The following is a 27,307-nucleotide window of genomic DNA, read 5'->3' as shown; positions in this document are numbered from 1 at the left end:
GCAACCCATTTGTAGCAGAAAAATGTAGTTTTTCCTCAATCCTGAATCACTCGCGCTCATCTTCAACATGCTGCTTCCAATCTTGATTGATTCTAGATCCTGCCATCCGCAAAGTGTGGTATGTGCGGTTACTTGATATGCATTTGAAACCCTCCCTTGGATGAGGTTTTCCACTCTTTCTCCACAAACCTCTTAACATGCCCCACAAAGAATGAATAAGGAAGTGGTTCTAGATTCAGGTAGGTAGCCGTGTTGGTGCGCACACGAAAGCTTACACCCAGAACAAACTTAGTTGGTCTCCCCATGCAATAGAGAAGAGAGAGAGAAATGATCAAGACAGCTATAATCATAGGTGTAAGAAACATGGGTGGCGCTGTGGGTTAAACCACAGAGCCTAGGACTTGCCGATCAGAAGGTTGGCGGTTCGAATCCCCGTGACGGGGTGAGCTCCCGTTGCTTGGTCCCTGCTCCTGCCAACCTACAGTTCGAAAGCACGTCAAAGTGCAAGTAGATAAATAGGTACCGCTCTGGCAGGAAGGTAAACGGCATTTCCGTGCGCTGCTCTGGTTCACCAGAAGCGGCTTAGTCATGCTGGCCACATGACCCGGAAGCTGTACGCCGGCTCCCTCGGCCAGTAAAGCGAGATGAGCGCCGCAACCCCAGAGTCGGCCACGACTGGACCTAATGGTCAGGGGTCCCTTTACCTTTACCTTAAGGTGCTACTGGACATTTTTTTTATTTTTTAAAATTTATTAAGGAAGTGATGAATGAGATCCTAGCATACACATACCTGTCAAGTGTCACAGAAAAAACAGGACATCCCTTTTTTTGTGGCAGATCGTGACGGCCATTTTGGGTACCGCGATCTCACATGCCACAATCTTGACCCGAGAAAAGCATTTTTTGTAGGGTGAAATCACGGCACAGGCCACATGAGTCACCCAGGAGCATATGCCAGAAGACGTGTGTCCCTGTTATTTATCTGAAAAAGTTGGACAGTATTGCATACATTAACCCAGAACTTCATAGGGCAGGTTTGGGTACACCCCTCCCCGCAATGGTCAGGGCTGCCTATGTCTGTTTTCAAATGGACACACTGTGGCGTAATGCAGAATCAAACTGCAATGAGCTTATTTTTTTAAAATGAAACCAGTTTTCCAAGAAGTGCTTTCTAGGGGCAAAAGGTATTGTCAGGGAACTGCCATCTGAGACTAAGGAGGTGAAAGGGCTCATGGAGGGTGAGAGAGACCATTCAGCGGAGGAGGGGACCAGCAGGGGGAGAAGTGGAGTTCCAAGGGAAAGTGAGTCGGAGGGAGGGCTCAGAGACACTTCAAGCGGGAGCAGCGGGGAGATTTCAGGACCTCCTGTAGGGACACCCACTCCTCGGCGGAAACTGTCACGCCGAGAGTCCAGAAGACGCGTTTCCGTTAAGGAGCTTTTATGCTGGAAGAAGTTCCGTAAACGCCCACTGTCCGATTCAACGAGCGATTGATGGAGTCATGTTTAAGGAGCTCCATCACAGACAGAGGTTTGGGGACTTAGCCAAACTCTGAGGGATTAGGATTTTACGCACAAGCAGCTCATCATCCCATCACAGCAATCGGACAGTCCCTGAAAGCAGCTTGTGCAGAGAGGCATCATGAGTAACCCAGCCGGAGCCGGAGGAGCAGCAGGAGCTGGAGAGGGTCCAAGCCTGGAAGAAAGGTACAGAGTGTTGGAACTCCAGCTAGCAATGCAAACGGCGAGGCTAGAAGAAAGGAGGGCGCAGGATGCAGAAAAGGCAAAAGGCGCTACACTAGCAAGAAAGATGCCAGGAATGGTGCAGAAGTTTGGGGGGGACCCCAGGAACTACCAAGCCTTTAGGACAGAGATGCAGTATGCTCTTGAACTGCAGTTTAATGACTTTCCCGACGAGGCATCGCGAGTGGCGTTTGTGATTGGCCATCTCGAAGGAGGGGCGAGAGATTGGGTCAGACCCCTGATGGCAGGGAATAGTGACATGCTGAAGGACGCGAGGAAGTTTTTTCGCGCCATGGATTTGATGTTTTCCAGCGAGATTGAACAGGGGCTGGTGCGCAGACAATTGATGGCGTGCAAACAGGGGAGCCGATCGGTTCGTGAGTACTGGACTGAGTTTACAATGTTGATACATAGATTGGGGTGGGACCTTTCGGCGGAACCCATTCAAATGCTCTTTGAAGAGGGGCTTTCTTCGGCGGTGAAAGATGAACTTTCCCGGGCGCCCAGGGCGGAGTCTATGGATCAGCTGACCAAATCAGCGCTGACCATTGGAGCACGCCAGGAGGCAAGAGCCTTGGAGAAGCGGGAGGGGAAAGGAGAGCGTTGGAGGGATTTCCGCATTCCAGAGATTCCAGAACCAAGTTTCCCGCCAGGAGAGCCGATGGAAGTTGGAACAGCACGCGCGCGCGCAGTTTCAAATCCCAGTGAAGGGAGGAAGAAGGAGGGAAAGAGCGCCAAGAAATGTTATCTCTGCCAGCAGCCAGGTCACTTTGCCAGAGTCTGCCCGCAAAGAAAGGAATGGCAAGGGATGGCTGGAGCTGTTGGGGGGAAGGAGGAGGAAGTCCAGGAGCCAGTAAAAGCCAACGCCTGTCTGCCTCTGTCAGGGCACTGCAGACAGGCCAAGGAGCAGTAAAAGTGCCCACTCCGGAACCTCCAAGACCAGCCCTAGTAATAGAGGTGTTGCTAGAGCTGGCAAACGGATACCCACTAAAGACTAAGGCGCTGCTGGACTCAGGCAGCTCCTGTAATTTTATGAGCAAGGAGTTTGCAGCTGAACACCAGATACAGACACTCCCTTTAAGCAACCCCCTGCAGGTCACCACGATCGATGGGAGGGAGCTGCTGGGAGGAGAAGTCAGCCTACAAACCGTCCCAATGGTTATGAGGGTGGCCAGGCACACTGAGAGGATAGCGTTCAATGTAGCCACCCTGGGAGGGGCTCCAGTCATTTTGGGAATGAGCTGGCTAGCGTTGCATGACCCGCTAGTGGGCTGGCATCAGAGAGTGGTCTCCTTTGGGTCAGCACATTGTCTGGAACACTGCAGAGAGGGAAAGGGGCCAGAAGGGGCAAAAGCCTCTCTAGCAGGGACGGAAGTGGCGGACAAAGGGAAGGTGCCCAAACAATACGCTGACCTGAGCAAGGTCTTCAGTGAAAGGGAAGCAGATAAATTACCACCGCACAGAGACTTTGACTGCCAAATTAATCTGGTCCCTGGGGCCCAGCTCCCCGTGGGCAAGCTGTACGCCATGTCAGACAGGGAAATGCAGGAGTTAAGGGAGTTTATTGATAAAAACCTGAAGAGGGGCTTCATCAGAGAGTCCAGAGCGGTGGGGGGGAGCCCAGTGTTTTTTGTGGACAAAAAACACACGGATAAACCGAGATTGGTCGTGGACTACCGGGCCCTAAATGCCGTGTCAGAACCAGTGACTTTCCCCATGCCCAGGATTGATGACATTTTGACCAGGGTGAGGAAGGGAAAGATATTCACGAAACTGGACCTGAGAGGAGCATACAACCTGATACGAATAAAGAAGGGGGATGAATGGAAAACCACCATGTTCACCCCTTTGGGGGCGTTTGAATATCTCGTTATGCCATTCGGATTACAATCAGGCTCCGCCTGTTTTCAATCGCTCATGAACCACGTACTGGGACCTTTGCTCTACAAGAATTGCGTGGCCTTCCTCGATGACGTGCTGATATATTCAGAGAATGAGGAGCAGCATGTAAAGGATGTCAGGGAAGTGCTGAGCCAGCTGCAAGCAAACCAGTTGTGGGTGAAATTGGAGAAGTGTCAGTTCCACACCAAGGAGGTGGAATTCCTGGGGTACCGCTTATCAGACAAGGGATTAGCCATGGATCCAGGGAAGGTCCAGGCGGTGCTGGAATGGAAGACACCGAAAACGAAAAAAGATGTGCAAAGGTTCTTAGGGTTTGGGAACTTTTACCGTAAATTCATCAAGAACTTTGCCCACTTAACGGCTCCCATCACGGACTGTCTAAGCAGCAAGAAGAAATTCGTTTGGACGGCGGAGGCGGAGCATGCTTTTGAGGAATTGAAAAGGGCATTCGCTTCGGAAGAACAGCTCCTGCATGTGGATTTACAAAAACCCATGAGAGTGGAAACTGATGCCTCAGACCGGGCGGTGGGGGCGGTGCTGCTTCAGCCAGGGAGCAATAAGTCGGAATGGAGACCGTGTGCCTTCTTTTCGCGTAAGCTGAACAAATCCGAGAGGAACTACACGGTATATGACCGAGAACTACTCGCCATTCACGAAGCGTTCCGGAGATGGAGACACTTACTAATTGGCGCACAACATAAGGTGCAAGTGTGTACGGACCACAAGAATTTGGAGTATTGGAGAACGGCACGGGTGCTCAACCAACGACAAGTGAGATGGGCCCAGGAGTTCTCCAGATTCCATTTTGAAATTTGCTATGTGCCAGGTCCAGAAAACATCAGAGCGGACGCTCTCTCTCGCAAACCTGAATATTTGGAGGGGGAGGGAGCGCCGGAAGAGAGACATATTATCCCAGAGGACCACTGGGTGTGTGGGGCGGCCTGGGTGGGGCAAAGAGAACTGGTAGAGGGAACGGTAAATGATGAGTACGCCCAGGACAAGCTCAGAGGTCTAAGGAGAGAGGGAGAAGACCCCGGGGGTTTTGAAGAAAGAAACGGGGCATTGTATTACAGAGGGGCGCTATATATACCCGAAGGGGAATTGAGGGGGAGAGTACTCAAACAGCTGCACGACAATCCCACAGCGGGGCATTTTGGGCAACACAAGACCATGTGGTTGGTGACCAGGGAGTTTTGGTGGCCCAAGGTGAGGGAGGATGTACGGGAGTATGTGAGAAGGTGTGACCAATGCCAGAGAGCCAAAGGAGAAAGGCGGGCACCAGCGGGGTTATTAGAACCGTTACCCACACCAGAACGACCGTGGGAGGCGGTGTCGATAGATTTTATGACTGATCTGCCCAAATCCCAGGGGAAAACCGCCATACTAGTCGTAGTAGACCTGTTAACTAAGATGGGTCACTTTGTAGCTTGCTCACATGCAGTCACGGCGGAAGAAACAGCGAAATTGTTTGTAGAACATATTTTCAGACTGCATGGCGCCCCCTTGAGGGTGGTTTCCGACAGAGGGAAACAGTTCACGTCCAGATTCTGGAGGAAACTTATGAGCTTATTGCACGTAGAGGTCAACTTTTCGACTGCCAGGCACCCTGAGACCAATGGGCAGGCGGAGAGAGCAAACGGTATTCTCCAACAATACCTGAGGTGTTATGTCAATGACAGAGAGAACGATTGGGTCGAAAAGTTGGCACTAGCGGAATTTGCTTACAATAATGCTGAGAATGTGTCCACCGGGATGAGCCCCTTTTTGGCTAATTATGGGTGCCACCCCAGGGCGTTTCCAGGGGAAGGAGGGGAAAGATGGAGTGTTCCGGCTGCGGAACTTTTTGTAGAAGAAATGGAAGCGATCCATCGTCAACTCCAACTCAACTTAGAAAGGGCCAAGGAAGAATATAAGAGGCAGGCAGACAAGAGCAGAAGGGAAGGTGAAACAATTAGGGTGGGGAGTCGGGTCTGGCTATCAACCCAAGGGTTGCCGTTCAAGGGGGGTTGCAAGAAATTGAGACCCAAAAGATTGGGACCATTTGAGGTCATCCAACAGGTCAACCCAGTGGCGTTCAGACTCCGGTTACCGAACCACATGAAACTGCACCCAGTATTCCACAGGTCATTACTGTCACCATACAGGGGGGAAGGTGAAGGGGTATCCACACGGGGGCCAGCCATAGAAGAAAGGGAAAGCCGCAACCATGTGGCGGAAATCATCGACTCCAGGTGGAAGGGTAATCAGGTGGAGTATTTGGTCGCGTGGGAAGGGGAACCGGAGTCGGAAAACACCTGGGTGAAGGCAGAGGAGGTCCGTGACGAGATCTTGATCGAAACGTTTCACCAAAGGTTCCCCAGGAAACCTCAGCCAGTAGCGAGGTTTCGGAGGGAGTACTTTGGCACCACCGACGATGAGGAGGAACTGGAGGGATTCAGGGAATCGGAGTTGGAAGGAGGAACAGACTCCGATGAGGAGGAGTACTTGGAAACCGGAGACAGCAAAAGGTGGAGGGAAGTGTTCGAAACTTCGGAAGATGAGGGAGGTTCCTTCAGGGGTTTTGCTCCCTCGCCTCCCGCAGAGGAGGGGAGGGAAGGGGGTGAAGGGGGCCCTGGAGGGGAGGTGGATGTCAGGGAACTGCCATCTGAGACTAAGGAGGTGAAAGGGCTCATGGAGGGTGAGAGAGACCATTCAGCGGAGGAGGGGACCAGCAGGGGGAGAAGTGGAGTTCCAAGGGAAAGTGAGTCGGAGGGAGGGCTCAGAGACACTTCAAGCGGGAGCAGCGGGGAGATTTCAGGACCTCCTGTAGGGACACCCACTCCTCGGCGGAAACTGTCACGCCGAGAGTCCAGAAGACGCGTTTCCGTTAAGGAGCTTTTATGCTGGAAGAAGTTCCGTAAACGCCCACTGTCCGATTCAACGAGCGATTGATGGAGTCATGTTTAAGGAGCTCCATCACAGACAGAGGTTTGGGGACTTAGCCAAACTCTGAGGGATTAGGATTTTACGCACAAGCAGCTCATCATCCCATCACAGGTATGCAATAGATCAAGACTGTGTGTGGACCATGTAGAAAAAAACAAGTCCTTGGTCTGCATCAATTCTAGAATACAAAGTAATATATACACACAATGCCATGTGCACACAGCCTACAGCTGCTGAGTGTAATGTAATCTCAGAGTTCCAGACCCAGAGCTCTTGCACCCAAGTAACATGGGTGTAATAATCTGCTTGGATCCCACCTGTAGATGATCAGAACAGGCCTCCTTTGCCTGTGTAGGGTGTATGATTTCATGGGTGTAGCACTGTCATACATTATGGGACTTGCCCAAACTTCTATGTAGAAGCGATGTCTTCATATTTTGTAACCTGTGAGATGGGTCCCATTCTAGGTTCAAACCATTATCCTTGGTATAGCTTCCTGGAAATTAAATATAAAAGTTGAGCATTAAGTGTGAAGCTCATGCATGTGTAAAATTAGGTTCGTGTCCTGAAATACTTGGAAGCTTTGTCTGAATCTTTCTGGATTGCCACTTCTGAATATTTTAAAGGGAGACTCTCCATATTTTATTCACGCACATCACATCTCACTAACTTAACAAGAGGCTCATGTATTTTGCACTGGGACATCTCTACCTGAGTACAAAATGTTAAATGGGAACCATCCCTTGTACAGAATCCTGGAGTCAGAAAATGCCAAAGGGGTTTCAGTCTAGCTGTGAAATCTTTAAACATGACTGTGGGAGCCTCTTTTCCATGGGCTTATCCCATAGTTTAACATTTTTAAAGTCCTGCAAACACATGGGCTGGGTCAATCACTTGGGTCCCTCTCCCATGAAAGTCTCACCCCAACAGGGCATTTCGTGATAAGGATTCACATAACTGTCCACTCAGCTGCTTCAGGATGACTCCTTGGGAAACAGTCCCAGAACGCTACTGAAATGTTTGAAGGGTACCTGTTGCTGTGCTACAACTGTGCGGTGAATTCTCCAAAACTGCCGTCAGGCATTCCGCTCATGCATACAAGAAGGGAGAGTGGGGTTTTCCAGGGTTCTTAATCATGGAGGGAGACTCCATTCATAAAAGGAGACTCTCCTTTTCAGATGTCTGCCCTCCAACTTGTGGAAGAGAGTGCTCATCCTCAAAAGCATGGTGCTATTTACACAGGAAATGATTGCGGGAAGAGGACTTGAGCATGGAGCTGATAAGAAGCCATGAGAAAAAATGGCCAGCTGATTTACTGTATTGTATGGGGCAATACATTCCAGAACTACCTTCTAACAAATGGCTTTATTTGTCCATCGAACAGCAGTGCTGTAAGCCAAGTTTAAAATCCCCAAGGCTGAATTTCACACCTTGGCTGTAGTGAATGCCAGACATAAGGTTTGAAACTAATGACGATGAAGACAGGTGCACCTCACTATGGGGGGCATTCTATATGAGGGGAGCCACCAGTGAGAAACCCCTGTCATGGGTTCCAACTGGCTGGGTGGCACCATCCATATGGCTGATATTGGAAGAGGCGATCTTTCATGTATTTCTGAGTCCCAAGCCCCTTAGAGCTTTGTATGCTAGTATTTGTTGACATTTCCATTCCACCTTAAGGAGCAGACGTGTGGAATTGTTGCGTGTCACATGTCTGTTTACATTCCAGCACAGCTTGCTGGGAACTTCCGTTGTGTATAGCTTTTACTTTTCCTGTTCTCTCTGAGACGATGAGAGAGAGAGAGAGAGAGAGACAACATGTTTCTTTGTCCTGATTTATGATTAATAAATCTGTAGTTGTAGTATGCTTCCACAAGCCTCACGCCTATTCTGTGCACGCAGTTCGCTCTGCTGATAGTGTGCCCTGGCTTTGAAGCCCGGGTCACTGATTTACATCGGGCAGAGGCCGATGGTCTTCACAGCGGGACGACTAGAAGGGAATGGCTCAGCTGGGGCTAGCTAGCTGGCCTCCCGGCCCTCTGCATGTTGACAGTATTAACCCTTCAGTTGGACACAGTAACTCCTTGGCAGCCAGTGGAGTGCTTTCACAGAATCATAGAACTGTAGAGTTGGAAGGGACCATGAGGGTCCTCTAGTTCAACCAATGCAGGAATCTCTTACCCAACGTGGGGCTCCAGCCCCACAGTTGAGAGTATCATGCTCTACCAATTGAGCTATCCAAGCTCAGGATTAGTGACACATGGCCCCATTATGCTGTCCCACTCACCAGTCTGGCAGTCATATTTTGCACTAGCTACAGCTTCCTGACTGTCTTGAAGGACAGCCCCATGTGGATTGCCACTTCTGAATATTTTAAAGTGTTGGAATGTGTCCTTGCTTTTCTCTGGAAACTAGCCTGTTGTACAAAAGTACAGGAAATATAAACAGTCATGGAATATGGAGCTGAGCTCCAAACACTGGCATGGAATATACAATACAATTTTCAGGTAGTCATCTGCACAGAAGGAACCCATTTTGACCATGATGCTCATTTTGGCTATGCCACTCACTGAAGTCCATAATTATCCATCGAGCCTATGAACAGTTAGCACCAGTATATCCACTGTGATTAGCAGATGCTCACTTCATGGTGGGAAGCAAGGCTTGTGAATTGGCACTAGGAGGCCTTTTCTGTTTTCAAGAGGTAACATATCTCATGAACACCACGGAAACTACCTCCTCAAAAATTACATTTGCCAGTGTCTTTTCAAATGCTTCAGAGCCTGAGCCTGTTGCTTTCTCCATGTAGCTGGAACTTGAGTGATTTTTAATTTATTCTTTGATCAGGAGAACATTCCATTTTGTACGGTCCAGGTGAGGTAGGATGGGGAATGATCAGAGTTATGAATATTTTAAAAGAACATTATGTAGATAGGTGGAATCTGACTTTACAAAAAAGAATCATTCTTCTCATGTCAATCTTATTTGAAAGAAGCGCAAGGAAAGGAACGAAGATGACATAGCTTGTGGGTTAGGATAGAGATGTATTTTTAAATGCAAGTTTCAGTCTTACAAGGTAGTTGAGAGATGACAGATGATTTCGCCCTGTACATTTTGAAACCAGGTTAAAAAAAGGTCACCTAAACCACAGTGACATTCACCCTGAAGACAAGTAAATGACAGAATAGAAAGTGGATACAAAAAGGATGAAAGCCCACTAGATGACAGTAAGATATTTTTCTTAAGGGATGATGATAACAGAACATATCTATGTTGCAGGTTTCATATTCAGGAATCACAAAGGCTTGGATTTTGCCCGGTTGGAATGTGTCTTTGAACTCTGATGACACCTCTTTCTTTTATTTATTTGTTTCTGTGAGTAGAACCTATCCTGCTGTACAAAAGCAAAATTTATATGTATTCTGTTCACTTCTGGCCCTACTCACAATGGCTCTGTAGCCCTTACAAGGTTGCCTATAAAGGAATGCAGAAAGGTTCCTCACCTCTGGTGTAAACCATCCTTAGATGTTAGGCATGGGTAGGCAAACTAGGGCCCGGGGCCCAGATCCGGCCCAATCACCTTCTAAATCCAGCCCTTGGATGGTCTGGGAATCAGCGTGTTTTTACATGAGTAGAATGTGTCCTTTTATTTAAAATGCATCTCAGGGTTATTTGTGGGGCATAGGAATTCGTTCACCCCCCAAAAAAAATATAGTTCAGCTCCACACAAGGTCTGAGGGACAGTGGACTGGCCCCCTGCTGAAAAAGTTTGCTGGGGGACAATATCCTAGCCCAACCATGCCCCCCAACATGCTTATTTTCTGTCTGGTCGATTGTCTGTAATGAAGGAACAATATTTATTTATTTATAACATTCATAATCCACTTTTCCCCCAAGGAACTCAAGCTGGTGTGCATAGGGTCTCCTCCCTCTCTATTATCTCTTCACAACAACCCTGTGAGATTGTGACTGGCCCAAGGCCAAAGCTTCATGGCTGAGTGGGGATTTGAACCCTGGTCTCCCAGGTCCTAGTTCAACACTCTAACCACTGCACCACACTGGCTACCTGATCCCACATACATGCATATATAGAGTTTGATTCCAATGCTCTGTGCTCTGAAGTGATGCAGTTCAGACACGTAGATTTGCATTGCAATCTATGGAGCTCTACTCATAAACAAATAAGTCCTGTTGAGTTAAATGATAATTCCTCCCAAGATAAGTGTGTAGGACTGCAAACCTTAACTACTTAAGAATAGCTATGCTTTTGGACGAGTGCCAAAGAAATAAACGAAAACCTGCCAGGGAACAATTTGGACAACAGTTACGGGAGGTAATTTAGAATATGACTGAAAAAACTAGTGTGCCAATTTGCTCAACTACTTCTTTTTTCTTGTTAGCAAAATGCCTAAGTACTTTGAAATCTTCTTCCCAGGCTCCAGTCACATCCCTGCTTTGTTCTTCCTCTTCAGGCAGCAGATTTATGGATCAGACAAATGAAGTCATGACTTTTTGTACAGATTTGTTTTTAAAGTAATATATTAAACTTCAGCTGGGGGTTTCTTCACAGATGTCATTCCTCCTAGAAATAGCGTGGTCCTCAGAGCCTTATCTTCTTAACGAAGTTCTGATCCCTCATATTTTTATTTCCTTCAAGCACTTCTGCCAGACAGCACTCATTTCCATAGCTAAGAACTCTGCCTGTAGCCCAAAAGAAAGGAAGAAATTAATTCCAGGGTTAAATGACCAGCAATGTGAAAGGTAACGGGAAACTAGGAGAGTGTTGTTGTTGTTGTTTAGCCATTTAGTCGTGTCCGACTCTTCGTGACCCCATGGACCAGAGCACGCCAGGCACTTCTGTCTTCCACTGCCTCCGGCAGTTAGGTCAAACTCATGCTTGTAGCTTTGAGAACACCGTCCAACCATCTCGTCCTCTGTCGTCCCCTTCTCCTCGTGCCCTCCATCTTTCCCAACATCAGGGTCTTTTCCAGGGAGTCTTCTCTTCTCATGAGGTGGCCAAAATATTGGAGTCTCAGCTTCAGGATCTGTCCTTCCAGTGAGCTTTCCGGGCTGATTTCCTTCAGAATGGATAGGTTTGATCTTCTTGCAGTCCATGGGACTGTCAAGAGTCTCCTCCAGCACCATAATTCAATTCTTTGGCAATCAGCCTTCTTTATGGTCCAGCTCTCACTTCCATACATCACTACTGGATGAGAGGAGAGAGAATGAGCAACAAGGAGATGTACCTCAAGCCCAGCAACTTTAGGGGTGTACAGGGATGGAAAAGGAATCTGTCATACTTGGAGTCTAAAGTGGTCTGATCTGCTGCTCTGTTATGGATGGATTATGGATTGAATTGAATGGTTCACTTCACAACCCACAGTCAAGTGGATTTGATACGAGCTGGTCTGGGGGTTGCAGTCTGTCTCTGCTCCCCCTTAAAAAAAAGTTTTTCTTTAAAAATTCAGAAAGTGTTATGGTGAGGGGAGACTGGGTAGGAATAATCCTTCCCCTTGCTCTATTTTCCTAAGGAAAACTTCTCTAATACGAGAAACTGCTATCTGTCCCAATAAAAGAAACGTGTGTAGCTAGATCTGGGTATGTTGATATCTATTGCGCAGAAAAGAAACACCATGAAATATATTATTCCATCATTCCAGATGCAATGATAACTCTACCGGAAGAGGAACATAAAGTATGTTTGCAGCCTGATGTTTCATTCCTAAGTGCCTGTCAACAGAACAGTGGGAGCATTATTGCCAGATCTGGATCAAAACTCTTTAATCCAGGCTAGCACCAGCATTATCCTCATTAGTGGAACATTCAGAATAGCAACAGAAATCAGCGGTGCTTTCCGCAGCTTCCTGGATACAAACCGTGCTGCTACATCCAGTTCCTATTTTACCCTCTGTATATTCATTTTAAAATCAGTCTCTTCATCATTCATTCTCCCATTAGCTCAGGTTTGATCTTTACCCTATTATCTTATTCAGTCACTCAAAGCACTTTGTAATTACTTGTTTTCTATATGCCGTATACATCCCAGTTTTCAATGAGTTAAAAACCAAAATGGGTTACAAAAACAACAGAACAAATGGCAGCTTTTTGAAAATCATAAGTATATATGGTAGGATAATTTTCCACGTATGAATCTCTCTCTCTCTCTCTCTCTCTCTCTCTCTCTCTCTCTCTCTCTCTCTCTCTCTCTCACACACACACACACACACACACACACACATACACACACACACACACACACACACTGATCACTGGCCTCCTTTTCCCTTCTCCCTTCTTATATCAGTTTCACAGCCAGAACAAATGTATCTTGGGACAAGGTATTACACTGGTCACATCCACAAGTCATACTAAACTGTGCCATCTCTTCTCCTGTGCACTTTTGTGAGGCAGCGTTCAGAAGCTTTTTCTTTTTCCTCAACTGTGGTCAGACATGCCATCTGGTACGACAAACTAAGGATCATTTCAAACATACCAACTTCAAACCATGGTTTTAGAAGTGGAAACTAACCCTCAATAGCGTTGACCACAGTCCAGGCTCAAATGACATTGCACATGGCAGCTAACGGAAAGCTAAGCTTTCCCTTTTAGTTGTGTGGGAAGAGAAAGAGGAAAATTGAGAGCTGAGGGCATGTTGCAACTCACACATGTCCCACTAAACTGTAGTTTAACGTGACTTGTGAAAGTGGCCAATATTACCTTAAGGCCATTTTTTTTCGCAAGCGTGACCCAAGTTTTTGAGAGCACCACTCTAATCTGTGCTACATTACATTGGCAGTGTACCATGGGTACGGATATACCATACAGTACACAAACTGCCATTTCATTAACTGTGGTTGGCAAGCTGAATTATGGATCACATAGAATCATAGATTCCTGGAGTTGGAAGGGATGATGAAGATCATCAAGGCCAACCTTGATGTTTAATAGGTTATTGTATTTTAGTGTTTTGTTGGAAGCTGCCCAGAGTGGCTGGGGAAACCCAGCCAGATGGGCGGGGTATAAATAATAAATTATTATTATTATTATAACCCCCTGCCCAATCTTTTGCCCAATGTAGAGCTTGAACCCATGACCCTGGGATTAAAAGTCTCATGCTCTACCAACTGAGCTATTCCTGTGGGCCTTTTTATGCTTTCCCAGTGCATATTTACAATCCAGCTGAGTATGTGTGTGTATAGATATAAATACAGGTATAGATAAATAAGTGTTTCAAAGGCATTGGCTAGGGTTACCCTTATTACTTCACAGTAAACAGAGCTGTGGGTCTTCCCAATGATGGAGTGAGACAAGAGTGGGGGGAACAAACAGAAGAGGGAAGACTGCCACCCTCCAAATTGTACACCTGCGCATGACACCAAATCACTCCATCCCAGCTGGCGCCAAAGCGGTGCTCCATTTTCTAATGAGGGCAAGCCATTCATTTTTGCCCCCTTTCCCCTTCAGAGCGGGAGGTCCCCTTTAAATGTCATGTTTTCTCCTGGGAGGAGGAAAAAAGGACTAGCATGCAAAGCATCGTATCCTGTTATGTCTTGAAGCCAACTCAACTGTTTAGAAAGGGCACCGTCCTCAAGGCTGGGACTGAGCCAACTCTGAATGCATGCAAGGAGCTTTGAAAAAAACAAAACGCTTTGCATTTGCATAGTAGCTTGCAAGTAGCAACTTTCGGCTATGTTCCTTATACACCCTGACAGTCCTTCACATCATCATATTTTGCTTTTTTGTTAAATACAATGGTTAACCTTGACTATTTCTGGATAAGCCTGATGCCAGAAAACTGGGCCAGTCAACAATACAAAAACTACTGCAATTAAGGCTGCAGTCCTAACCTCACTTACTTAGGCTGGCAGGGTGGTTTTCTAAGCTTTGTCTCCCTGATTTCACAAAGTTAATAAGGGCACATGATGTAGTCTGTTTACAAGAAACCTGGTCGTCACATTGAATTTGCAGGTTTTAATGCCTTTTCTGTTCTGGCAACCAAAAGCCACAAGAAAGGTAGGCCTTTGGGTGGATTGTTAACCCTAGTGGCTCCCCATATAAAAAGTGAACATATCCTGTCGACAAATGCTAGCTGTAAATTACTAGTAATGAAGATAGTGCTAGAGAGCCAGGAAATGCTATTGTTCAATGTGTATATCCCTCCCACTCCCACTGTCACAGGCAAGAACCTACAATGGGATCTTATTACACATGTGCTTGAGAATCTGGACTCCATCTGCCCTGACTTACCTATCATCTAGACTGGAGACTTACTTAGGCAGAGGCAGATTTTGGGGAGCATGACCAGTTTGGTCACAGTGGGCGCAGAGCCAGTATGGTGTAGTGGTTAAGAGCAGTGGACTCGTAATCTGGTGAACCGGGTTCGCTTCCCCGCTCCTCCACATGCAGCTGCTGGGTGACCTTGGGCTAGTCACACTTCTTTGAAGTCTCTCAGCCTCACTCACCTCACAGAGTGTTTGTTGTGGGGGAGGAAGGGAAAGGAGATTGTTAGCCGCTTTGAGACTCCTTAGGGTAGTGATAAAGACGCGACTTCTAATCTAAAGGAATTGCTAATATATTTTAGCTTTTATCTGAGGGAAGTTGCTGTCTTCCATATTGTTAATCAGCTTGGAAGTCTTCATGGAAGGTAATCATTCACCTGGGAGAAAGAAAACTGGCACATTCTGTATTGCAGCCTATTCTGCAGGTAATTCAGGGATTGTAATACTGGTGTGCATTTTGATTTATATCACAAGTTTTTTTCCCTGGCAGTTAACAACCCTCTGCACTAGAGTAGCTGAAGCATATCCCCGTCACATTTTTCCACTCTTCTTTCTATATAACATCCTGTGTTATTCCCCCACTTTTCTGCAGGGGGTGGGGGTTGTGTTATTGTCCATGCCATCTGCATTGGACCTGTGCCTTTAGTACAGGCCTCAGGTGACCTGAGAATCAGTTCTCAGTCAGACCAGCTTTTGCTTTGCCAAATATTGAGGCTTTAATATCCAGAAATAAATTTGGTTGGTTGTTGCTCCATAAACACCCAGTGGGACCCGAATGTTAGATTTAACAAAGAAATAAGTATGAAGGTTGTATCAAAACAGATTGTTTCCATAAGTAAACAGGATGCCCAAAGATGAGGAATACTGAAATACAGAGCAAGACACTTTGGAGAGATCTGATGAAACTGGTATCAGAGCTGTATCATTTCGGAAAGCATATATATTGCCGCTTTTTGTATTCTAAACTCGGTGTTAAGTATATTTTATACAAGTGCTTGCTGTTGTTGGCAAATGCCATAATGCTGACTGCACTAAGGAACGAAAGCAGACGGGACACATTTATATCTGCGGGGATTAAATGGCATATGGCGGTAGCACGCTTTATGTTCTCGGAAATCTGCAAAATATACCAAGCAAGCCGTCTGCCTTGCAAATCTCTGCCAAAGGAATTGAAGCGTCCTGCAATGTTGGGAAGGCCATTTAGGCTATAAGCTTGCTATCCTCATATTCCAGTGGTTTCAGTGGGTGTGAATGAGACTCCAAAAAAGAGAATAGGTGGGTTGTTTCTTTATTGCCCCAGTACTGGAACTTCAATCTTCTGCACACTTACTTGGAAGTAAAGCTAACTGAGCAAATTGGGACTTCTGTTACATCTGTGTAACAGCCTCATATAACCAACATGCATAAAGGAGTTAAAGCCATAGAGTAAGCTGCAGTGCTAGGCTTAGCCAGGTCGCTGGCCCCTACCTTGGAAGGAAAGTAATCAAGCCTAATGTACCTCGGTCTACCTGAGAAGCTCAGTGTGTAAAGAAGTCTGAGCTGGTTACTTCAGGCTCAGACCTCATGGCTCTAACAAGCTTCTTTTGAGTTCCTATACCAATAATTTCGGAACTTAGCCAAGTTCTACTGTCTGAGTCTTCTGATTGATGCATGGAAAAGCACATGAAGCTGACCTTTTGGAGAGTTTGTAAGTAAACCATTTTTTTTTACTTCCCAAATGTGTGTTCTTTTTCTATGCTATAGGAAGAGGAGAACTTTGGAAAGATCTTAGAAAGGCATATTTTAAAGGTCTAACAGACCTATTTTCATGCTTTACTTTGCTGCATATATTGTGATTTTAAATCTCTGCTGAGGTTCTCTCACCAAAGAGTACTTGCCCCAAACTCTTAGCATCCAGGTAGTATCCTTTTATACCTATTTTATTTTTCCTTGCCACCAACAACATCAGCACAGTGTCTTCCAAAATTTAGCATTGCACAGGGCTTCCAACAGTGGAGGCTAGTCCATTCGGCCAAATGGGGTGCTGCCCCACCAATGTCAGTTTCTGTTCCTTCCATATCCCCCCCCCATTCATTTTATAGCACCATTTTGCTATAAAAGTGAATGAAAAATAGCAATGAGAGGCAAACAGTAATTAAAGCCTCTCCTTCCAGTGAAAACAGAAGCTGACGCTGAGGTGATCAAGAGAGATTATTCAAGGGGCAATTGACACAATATTCACTAGCAATCTCACTGCCACACTCAACAGGAACCAATAAAACAAGCAGGGTTTTAATTAACACCAGAAAGAATATTTGCTGAATGGGCCTTCCTTGTGGCTAAACATTAGAGAGAGATCTTGCCCATGGAGAAAAGGCACTGCTCGGTAATATAACATTGTATTAAGTGCTGTGTGGAATCTCTATTTTAATTCCACTCTTGGCTAATTGTGGAAAAGTAATGCTTCAGTTTAGGAGCACTAAAGAGTTCCAGTCTGAAAGCTATCTCTGTTAGGGAAGAGAGCATAGTCAGAGTATGGTGTGACAGAAGAGGACAATATTACCACAAATAAAAAGGTCAGTTACTGGAGGCAGTAAAGAATTGGAGGAAGCTGAATCTTGAAGAGAAGGAGGTGCTCTGAACTGGTGGTTTCCCAATCCAGGAAATAGAAAGGCAGCCTACCTGTTCTAGATGGGGTTCCAGTCCACCTGAATGATCAGGAAAGTTGTCTGGGGGTACTCCTTGATTTGACCCTGTCACGGAGGCCCAGGTTACCGCAGTAGTGTAGAGATTCTTTTTCAGATCCAGCTGGTTTACCAGCACTGACTGTTGTTCCTCAATATTATTTGGCAGGGGGTCGGGCCCCCTCAATGTTGAGGGGTTGGAGGAAACCGAGTGTGGCGTGGGCGTCTTTTGAGCTTGAGAAAGGAGGAGCCGCTGACCATTGCAGCTGTGCCATGCTGGGCTTGATCTCCCAACTTTACAATGTCACATGTGTGTTGTGTGCAAGATGGTGCCTCTGGCCACAAAGGTCCATTCCTTGTATATTTTTCTAGGGAACATTCCCTTTTGTTATTGGATAGCCACAGCATCATTGTGTATGTGAGAGAAATCTGTCAGGAGCTCGTCCTACACTCAAGTAGGACCCTGGTAGAGACACATGCCTGACTGGCCTGTTCTCTCCCTCCTGGTCGTTTGTTCGTGAGCTTCAAAAGCTTTCTTCTGCCCGAACATCACAGCGACCAATGCCAACAGACATCGGCACACTTAAGGATCTGCAGAGTCTTTGCAGCTTGCGTGACAGACCTCAGCAACTCAGCATTTGGGCTAATCTACTTTATTTACATATAAACACATACGAAGCACTGCAACATGGCTCCCTCTCTCTCTAGCATCAGACAGCAAAGAGAGAGAACAAAGGACAATAGTCACACTTCACGGAATACAGTAACAAAAACATCCTGTCTCCGTCACTTCCCACTCTGTGGAGTCAAAACATACACCGTCATATGATAGACAACAATCCTATGACTGCAATCATGGAGCAGGAATTCTAACAATATTGTGGAATCTCCATAATCAGGACATGGAAAGTCTGAGATTGTTTGGAGCAGGGTGGGTGGAAAAGCAGGAATGACAGCTCCCTCTGTTTAATTTTGTATTATGTCATACCCACATGGTAGCCATGTTGTGTTATGCTATGCCCTCATGGTAGCTATTTTGTGACTTCTGCCCTCATCACTTTCTCAAAATTCAAAGTGTGTGCAGTAGTCCAGAAGGGTTGGTAACTTAAAATATTTCCATATTGCCATGCTCAGACTTTGAGGTTAGCTGGCTCTCCTGGCAATGTCAATGCTAACTGAGGTCAGGTGATAAATGACTTGCTGGGGGACCTACTCAGCAATGGCACCCTGGCTGTCGTTTGGCTGGTGCCTATTTTAGTCTAATTTTTACACCAGTCGAAGATAGCTCTCTATTCTCCCTCCAGGCCTTTGGATAGACTTCTGAATACGTCAGGCATTACAAATGTCAAATGAATGTACTGCTTTTAGCTATATGTTGTTGCGTTGTATTTTATACTGTTGTGATCTCCACCAGGATCACTTCACAATGAAGGATGCAATATAAACCCTAGAAACATATACGTAAATAGACACTCTCCCTGCACTGCTGTTTATAATTTAAGAAGACAGTAACACTTAGTATTTAGACCTTGGGTGGATTATAATAACGTCTCATCATTGCTTCACTTGCCAATCATTATTTACCATCTGTGATCATAGGAACCAACTCCTAGGAGCCAAGGTCCCTTCACCCTGTCTGATAAAATATTTGAAGGGGCTGGGTTCCCCCAAAGTTGATGGGCATTGCCATTCAAATGGTGTGCATCAGCTTACTTGGCCCACCAATATTTTATTCAAGTTGGCACCCCTGTCTGTGACACAACCATCCCTGCTTACTTCCAGGTGCCTCAAGCAGAAAAGCTACCCACAAAGTGGGATAGAGCCACTCCACTAGCTTCCCAGGAATGGATCTCTGTTACTTACCAAAAGTGAGGGTGAGGGTTGAGGAGGCATGGAGGTTGTCATAGTGCAAGCACAACAGCAGAAGTGTCAAATTGGCTCCACCAATGCGTTTGCATTGCAACAACCTCCCTGAATACCTCTTGTGGACCTTGACATCCCTTTCTCATGTCTGGCCCAGATTACAGGCTGTTAAAATTACCCCATAATAGCTAGTGGGAGCCGCTGAAAATACAATCTGCACCTATCTGTGTAGCTCTACCCTGAGTTGTGTTAATTGGATGGTATACAGATTGCACCGCATGGAATCTGCATCTGTGTGGTGCATTATTGGAGAACTTGAGAGCTTGTATACGTGTGCACATTTGTGTCCGTATAACTTTTCAGTTGTTACTCTGTAATTGTCCCTTTGTCCTTTTTTTACTTCGGGTTTCTTTCTTGTCCCCGCAGCACATTTTCTTGGTTCCACATCTACTTTTGCTCAGGGGCTATATCTCAAGAAGAACAACAGATAGCTTGATTAGATAGGCTAACCATGTACGACACCAACAGCTGCCTTGGTGACTTGCCAGGAACCCAACCGCTCTGCTTGCATAGGAATCTGCATAATATTATATTGAGAAAAATTAAATCTGGATGCAAACAGACAGATACAAAACACCCTTTGTTATGCTAAAAACCATAGGTGGGGTAAACAAGCTTTTCTCTTTACTGTGAGAACAAGTGACAGCTCCTTCAGTTCATAAAGCAGGTGTCACGAAATCTACGCAAACAGCAGCAGTAGCGAAGAACATTCTCATGTTTCCCCACTCCCTGGAGAAAGTTTGCAATAACGTACAGCTTGATAAGACATGCCTCGCTAAACATTTGGAATTGTTAAGCGGCGTTGAAGTCTAATAAAATGTAATGCTCACTTTACTTGTTCTCAAGTACAGAAAGGATGATGCGTGTGTTATTTCCTCAAATGAGTGCACAGTATAGTTTCGTTTAATGAACTTTGCGCAAAACAGACAGAGCTGAGCTCTGCCATCCACACAAATAAAGGGATTTTCAAAGAGTCGCATGGAGTCTTTTTCTGCTAAGCTGAAGTCATCTATGCTTCAAGAATAATAATTACATCTGTATTTCACTCTCACTCCAACATGGTGACCTCGTAAGCATCACCAGAAAAAGAGGACTCTGGCCTGCGTGGAAATTATGCTGGCATTGCCAGCTGATGTTAACAAGAAAAATATTCTGTGAATCCTGTTTTAAACATATAAATTAATATGGGCAGTCCAAAAATGCATCTAAATGAAATTTACGACTGTAAGGCACACATTCAGATGTAGAAAGGGCAGTGAGATCTTCAAACAACTGGGTGATAGATGTTTGTCCTTGCAGTATCTTAGCTACCTTAAGGGCTTGTAGAACTCACATTGTTATCCACAAAACAGGGTTACAATGTCAGTATGTGTGTGAACATCTGGAAATATCAAGGATTTCTCCAAGACAAAGTTGGTGTGAGCAGTGATTTCTGATTACTGGGTCCACTCCTGACACCAGTCATTCCCAAGTATCAGAACTGACCAGGGATTTGAACCTAGTTCTGCTGATATACACACAGAAGACTGAAAAACACTGTGTCATAATTAAGATGCTCTCTTATGGTGCTTTCTTCTTCTTCCCATAGTCTCCCAGCAAGGTGAAAACCAAAGACGGCTCTACAGAGAATTACTGAAGAACTATAACAGCTTGGAAAGGCCAGTAGTGAATGACTCACAGCCCCTCGTCGTGGAGCTGCAACTGTCATTGCTGCAGATAATTGACGTGGTAAGTTAGCTTCCTGTTTCTTAGCAGCTCTTAAGTAAAACAAATTAAAAACCAGTCGTGTGTAGAGCATTGTTGGTTCAGGTGAACAAGGATCTCTCTGCAGACCTGTTAAAATATATAAGTTATCCCAGACAACATTTCAACCACCTTATTCTAAAACAAGATAGTGAAATAAAGGCAAATATATAACTTTATTCCAGTCTGTCCAATCTTGTTAACATTTGGAGTGGAATTTTAATAATGTTTTTTAAAAATTGATGAGCCCAAGTGGTAATGCTATTCTTTAATTAAGGAATAGTCAACTCAACATGGTGCCCTCCAGATATTTTGGACTACCACTCCCACCATGATTAACTGGCACACACTGAATGGGGCTGATGAGAGTTGTATTCCAAAATATTCAGAGCGTACTGAGAGAGTTTGGATTTGACATCCCGCTTTATCACTACCTGAAGGAGTCTCAAAGCGGCTAACATTCTCCTTTCTCTTCCTCCCCCACAACAAACACTCTGTGAGGTGAGTGGGGCTGAGAGACTTCAGAGAAGTGTGACTGGCCCAAGGTCACCCAGCAGCTGCATGTGGAGGAGCGGAGACGCGAACCCGGTTCCCCAGATTATGAGACTACCGCTCTCAACCACTACACCACACTGGCTCTGCACTGACTACCCTTGTTCTGATCATTCCATATCCAGCCTTTCTTCTGAGGGCCTTTCCGTGTGGCTTTGTAGCAGCTTAGCTTTTAAAGTAAACCCAAATGAGAATGTGTGAGATAGTAACACGTTTTTATTTCTTTTAAAACTCAAATTCTGTTTCCCCCCCCTCCAAAAGCACCCAGTGTTCTGTAGTCATAAAAATACCGCACAAGTAAGAGAGAGAATGTTGCAGATTTATTTCATAAAATTTATACCCCACTTAATTGTAAAAACAAAACCCTTCAGGAAAGAATAAAGCAATAAGATGATTGGTGTAAAAACAACTATTTCAAACATTCCAAAGAATCTTCTACATCTGACTCTTTGTGGGTGCTGTCACTAGAAAGCTTTTAACCACAAGAGAATTACACGCGGATAATTTTGCCTGTCAAAACTGATTTTGTCAGTTTGCTTCTAATGGTTGTTAGCACGGAATCTCTGGGGCTGGGTGACACTAATTGCACTTTAATTAACCCAAAGTTAAAGTGGGGAGACTGGTGATCCTGAATAGTGGTGGCAGCAGCAGGTGGGGTGTGTGTGACTTTGGGTGTGGGGAGAATTAGTGATGGATGGTCACACATCAACCCCGCCCCCATATCCAATTTCAAATGATTAAAAAACCCCACCAAAATTAATTGAGCAGATAGCCATTGGATGTCTGGAAATTAATTCAATTTTATTCTTGAATTAATTTTGAATCAGTAAAGCCTCTAGGTCCTGCAAGGTAATTAGGACATAACCAGGGCCCAGAGGCCTCTCTGCAACCTACACACTTCCAGACGGGATCCTCCCCTTTTCGCCTCTATTCAACGATGCAAGATGGGGGTGGCGGCAAAGAAGGTCCCCTCCAGGTTAGGAGGGGGCACTGCAGAGAGGCCTCTAGTCCCATTTACTCCCAACTATCTAACTAGAGTGGAATCTGGACACACATAAAAAAACCCCGATGTGAAAATGCTTTTTTAAAAAAGCGTTTTGAAAAATGTATTGAATTTGCCATAAGCTCACAATCGCCATCTAGTGTCACATTTGTATAATGTGCTTGTAATGTGTGATGTAGGGATGCGGGTGGCACTGTGGGTTAAACCACAGAGCCTAGCACTTGCCGGTCAGAAGGTCAGCGGTTCGAATCCCCACAACGGGGTGAGCTCCCCTTGCTCAGTCCCAGCTCCTGCCAACCTAGCAGTTCGAAAGCACGTCAAAGTGCAAGTAGATAAATAGGTACTGCTCCGGTGGGAAGGTAAACGGCGTTTCCGTGTGCTGCTCTGGTTCGCCAGAAGCGGCTTAGTCATGCTGGCCACATGACCCGGAAGCTGTCTGCGGACAAACGCCGGCTCCCTCGGCCTATAGAGCGAGATGAGCACGCAATAACAGAGTTGGTCACGACTGGACCTAATGGTCAGGGGTCCCTTTACCCTTTACCTTTAATGTGTAATGTGCTTGTAAAACGCACTTAAATCGCTATATTTGCAGCAGTATAGCTGAGTCCCAGGACTATTCAGGAACCTAGAGATCTCTGAGATATTCTGGCAGAGATTGGGCTGTAACTACAGCCCTACAGAAGTATCTGAGGAGTGGTAGAACAGGTTCTGAGGCCTCGGCATGGTTCTGATGATGCCATAGGGGCTGTTATGTATTCAGTGATCTGTGTTCGCCTGAGCTTGAGTCTGGACTAGGATTCTGAGCCCCTGTGTTCAGAGCAGCGCATGGAAACACAGTTTACCTTCCTGCCAGAGTGGTACCTATTTATCTACTTGCACTTGACGTGCTTTTGAACTGCTAGGTTGGCAGGAGCAGGGACCGAGCAAAGGGAGCTCACCCCGTCGCGGGGATTCGAACCGCTGACCTTCTGATCGGCAAGCCCTAGGCTCAGTGGTTTAGACCACAGCACCACCCGCGTCAATATCACTAATGCTACAATATCACTAAATAGTAAATACTCTTGACACTGGCGACGTCACAACAGAGACGTGGTGAACAAATGGTAAGGTTTTATTTCACAGAGCAGTCATGCCCCAAAAGGGCATTGAGATTCCTGTCAATCAATCAGCACCATTGCTCAGCCAAATAAGCTCACCAAACTGCTAGGATTCCTGTAACTTTCAGGAAACAGACTGTTCCACAAAGCTGCCTATTGCTCAGTCCCATGGAATGTTCTCTCCCACTTCTTAACCGACAGCTCCACCTGCATCCCTGCTATACAGCTTAGGGCTATCTTATCTGAGAGACCACCTTATGTACCCTCGAGGTCATTGTGTTCCACGTGAGAGTTTCTAGTTTGTTATGTACTGAGTTGAATAGGATCCAAACTGCAGCAGTCTGATTGGTCCTAGAACAATAGGATCCAAAAGGCAGCAGTCTGATTGGTCCTAGAACAATAGGATTCAGAATGCAGCAGTCTAATTGGTCCTAGAACAATGCAGCAGTCTGATTGGTTGGCAGGAACCACCCAATCATGCTCCAGATAGAAGTGAATCCACAACCTGATTGGCTTACAGTAGAATTCCGGAATTAGCCAATCATGTGCAGCCCATTGTGTAAATAATGTATATAAAGCAGATACCTTGAGGGGACTTTCATTCATTCCTCCTCACCACTATGAGCTGAATAAAGAGCATGAAATCACTTTGCGACTCTGAGTATATTTCAAGTTGAAGTCCCTAAAATATCATAAGCCCACCACACTCGGTGCAGGGCTCTCAGTGTGGCTGCCCTTGCTCTGTAGATACCACCGGTGTCTCAAAACAGTTGGAGACATTCTTGTTTCAAGATGGTTTCCCAGCTGGGTGAAAAGGTCTCCCGTGTCTTAGGTCTAGGTAGAAGAAAACACTTATCTTAAGGTGTTTGTTTCTTATGCTGTTAGTAGTTGTCATGTAAACCACCTTGAGGCCCATATCGGAGGAAATATATCAATTGAAAAATTAATAAATGCGAAGGTCAGAGAGTGCCGGGGTAGTCATAATGCCTTTCCCCTCCCCCTTTAAAGCACTTCATTGCTTTTCTCACATATAAACAATGTTTTATTTATTTGCTGCTGCAGTGGTCAGCCAGCAATACAGTGGTACCTTGGTTTATGAACTTAATCCGTTCCGGAAGTCCGTTCTTAATCCAAAGCGTTCTTAAACCAAGGCGTGCTTGCCCATAGCAGCGGGGGACTCAATCTACAAATGGAACACACACAACAGGAAGCGAAACATGTTCTTATTCCAAGGCAAAGTTCACAAGCCAAAACACCTACTTCTGGGTTTGCAGCATTCTTAATCCAAGTTATTCATAAACTAAGCTGTTCTTAAACCAAAGTACCACTGTATGGGAATTCCAGTGTCCCAGGAAAAGCCAGGTAGTTTTTCACATCCATTCTTGGCTTCCAATGAAATCCAGCAATATGGACTGCTTGGCTAGTGATGACCCCTTGCCATTCCTTAACATCTTTTCGTGGATGTGTTTCACCATGTCCTGAAGGATCAGAACTGGCAGTGGCGCATACACCAGGATTACTGGAGCCCCCAAATCAGACCTAGACACTCACATTGACTACTAGCATGTCCTTTCCAGAAGAAGCTGATCGAATTACTTGACTTCTGCCGTGCATTGCGTGCGCCTGAGTCCTGTCTCTTAACCAGTCTGCTATCTAATTGTAATTGAGGACCAGAGGGGCTTTCATTAGGTGTTTCCCAGAATGTTAACACATGGCTTTGTCACTTCGGAATGCTAACTACGACTCTGAAATGCGCAGATGTCTCTGATGCTCCCCAAGTAATTTGTTGATTAATTATGAAGCTTTTTAACCATTTTACGCAGAAGTATCTTGTATGTTGAAAGAAATGATGAGCCATGTGTTCCTATAAATGATTCATCAAATGCTGTTCTTAGAGGGGTTTTTTGTGTTTTTTGCAAAGCTATAATTACAGCTTGCGTGCACTGCCTTCCAAACTTGCCAGGCAAATGCGCAGACAGCTTACCTGCCATGCCAGAAGTCTGTGCAAAGTAATTGCATCAGCAAAATCTGCAGTGGGGCTGATTTATCAAACGAGACCTCTCCTTCCCTTGGAACATCACCACAGCTGTGAAAAGAACAACAGTTGGGGGAGTTATAAGCTGAAGAAAATCCCAGCTCTGCATTGCCCCCACAGTGACAGTATTTCTTCATTCTGAAAATCCTAGCAATCATCGGAAGAGTTCAACAGGTGTTAATGTTACTGCTAGAGTTAGGCAATCGCCTTTCATTCTGATAATTTTGTGTAGGAATTATATCTGTGTTGTGAGAACTCCCCAAGGCGTTACTACCACACGCACAGAGATAGATTATGCCCCTCCTATGGGGTCTCTGTAGGAGAGGCCTGGCCAATCATAGCCAAAAGTGGTGGGTGGGGTTAGTCCAACTGTTGGGGTCACCAACCTGGCCACCCATGGGTGTTGCGATGCCCACAAGGCTGTTTGGTTTTTTCCTTATATGAGTGAATGGCAGCTATTTGCGTGCGCAGATGGAGACCCCCCAACCCCAGGCAACACCCGGGTGGAATAATTACTCGTGATGTGTTATGGGATTAAAATTGGCCACAACTTTATTAAACTTTCAGATGTAGGAAGACCTTGGCTTAGGCATTGGGTGCTCATTCCTCCCAGTCCCCAGCTGGGCATCTGGGGCACGTCAGGTTTATCCAATCTGTCTGGGGATTGGGCTGGCTCTGGAAGACATATGTTTAAGCAGAGAGCCCGCCCCCCATTTCACCGCAACACACTGATAACCTTTCAGTGTATGGCCAGTGACTCCCCTCAAAACAACCCCTTTAACGGGGAACCCTGGGATCGCCCCCACAGGGGGGGAGGCGTGTGTCACCGCTTCATGCCCTCCCCTCCCATTTAGGGAAGATAGACTAAAGGATTCCCCCCAAGGCCTATAACCGCCACTTGAGACTACAAAATTGTGGTCTTGTCGCCAAGACTACCTACACCTGAAAAAACCCTTAGCAGTCCGACAACCTAGGAGGCCATGCCTGATGTTGTCCAACCAGTGTTAATTTCCTGTGGTGGTAAGGTGTACTCTGTCAGGCCTAAAAAGTTCCCTTCTGTAGGTTTTAATGTCCAGATGCTTCACGACTCGGCCCCCAAGACGCAAGATTGCCGAGCAAATAGCCTTGCTAATTTTTTCCCAACGTGTAATTCTTTTTTTTTTTTAATGAATTTTTATTAATTTACATCAAAAAACAAAAAACATATTAGTTTCACATCAAATTTTTCACAACTTATTCCTTTTCAGGACTTCCTTCAGCTTTTCCGTAAATCATCCATAGTTATTATTTAAATTACGCATTTCTTAGAAATGTGTAATTCAGCCTGGATGGTTTGAGGGCACCCCAACATTGCAAACATGGAATAAGTTCTGACCAAAGGATGGTAATGTTAGGGTGCATGGCATGGAGTTACTCCAAGTCTGTAATCACTGTTTTTACCAGCA

General features: G+C 45.6%; 1 protein-coding gene across 1 annotated transcript in view; it reads left to right on the top strand.

Moving 5' to 3' along the window:
• Positions 1–27,307, top strand: part of LOC128405110 (neuronal acetylcholine receptor subunit alpha-7-like) — a 113,427-nt gene that overhangs the window by 15,058 nt on the left and 71,062 nt on the right. The window contains exon 2 of the mRNA XM_053371337.1: positions 21,021–21,160. Within this exon, the coding sequence (XP_053227312.1) occupies positions 21,021–21,160 (140 nt within the window). The remainder of the gene's footprint in view (positions 1–21,020; positions 21,161–27,307) is intronic.

The sequence above is a fragment of the Podarcis raffonei genome, chromosome 17 (assembly GCF_027172205.1).
Source record: "Podarcis raffonei isolate rPodRaf1 chromosome 17, rPodRaf1.pri, whole genome shotgun sequence".
Taxonomy (NCBI): domain Eukaryota; kingdom Metazoa; phylum Chordata; class Lepidosauria; order Squamata; family Lacertidae; genus Podarcis; species Podarcis raffonei.
Note: the sequence above shows the minus strand (reverse complement) of the source record. Positions and strands in the feature narration are given on the sequence as shown.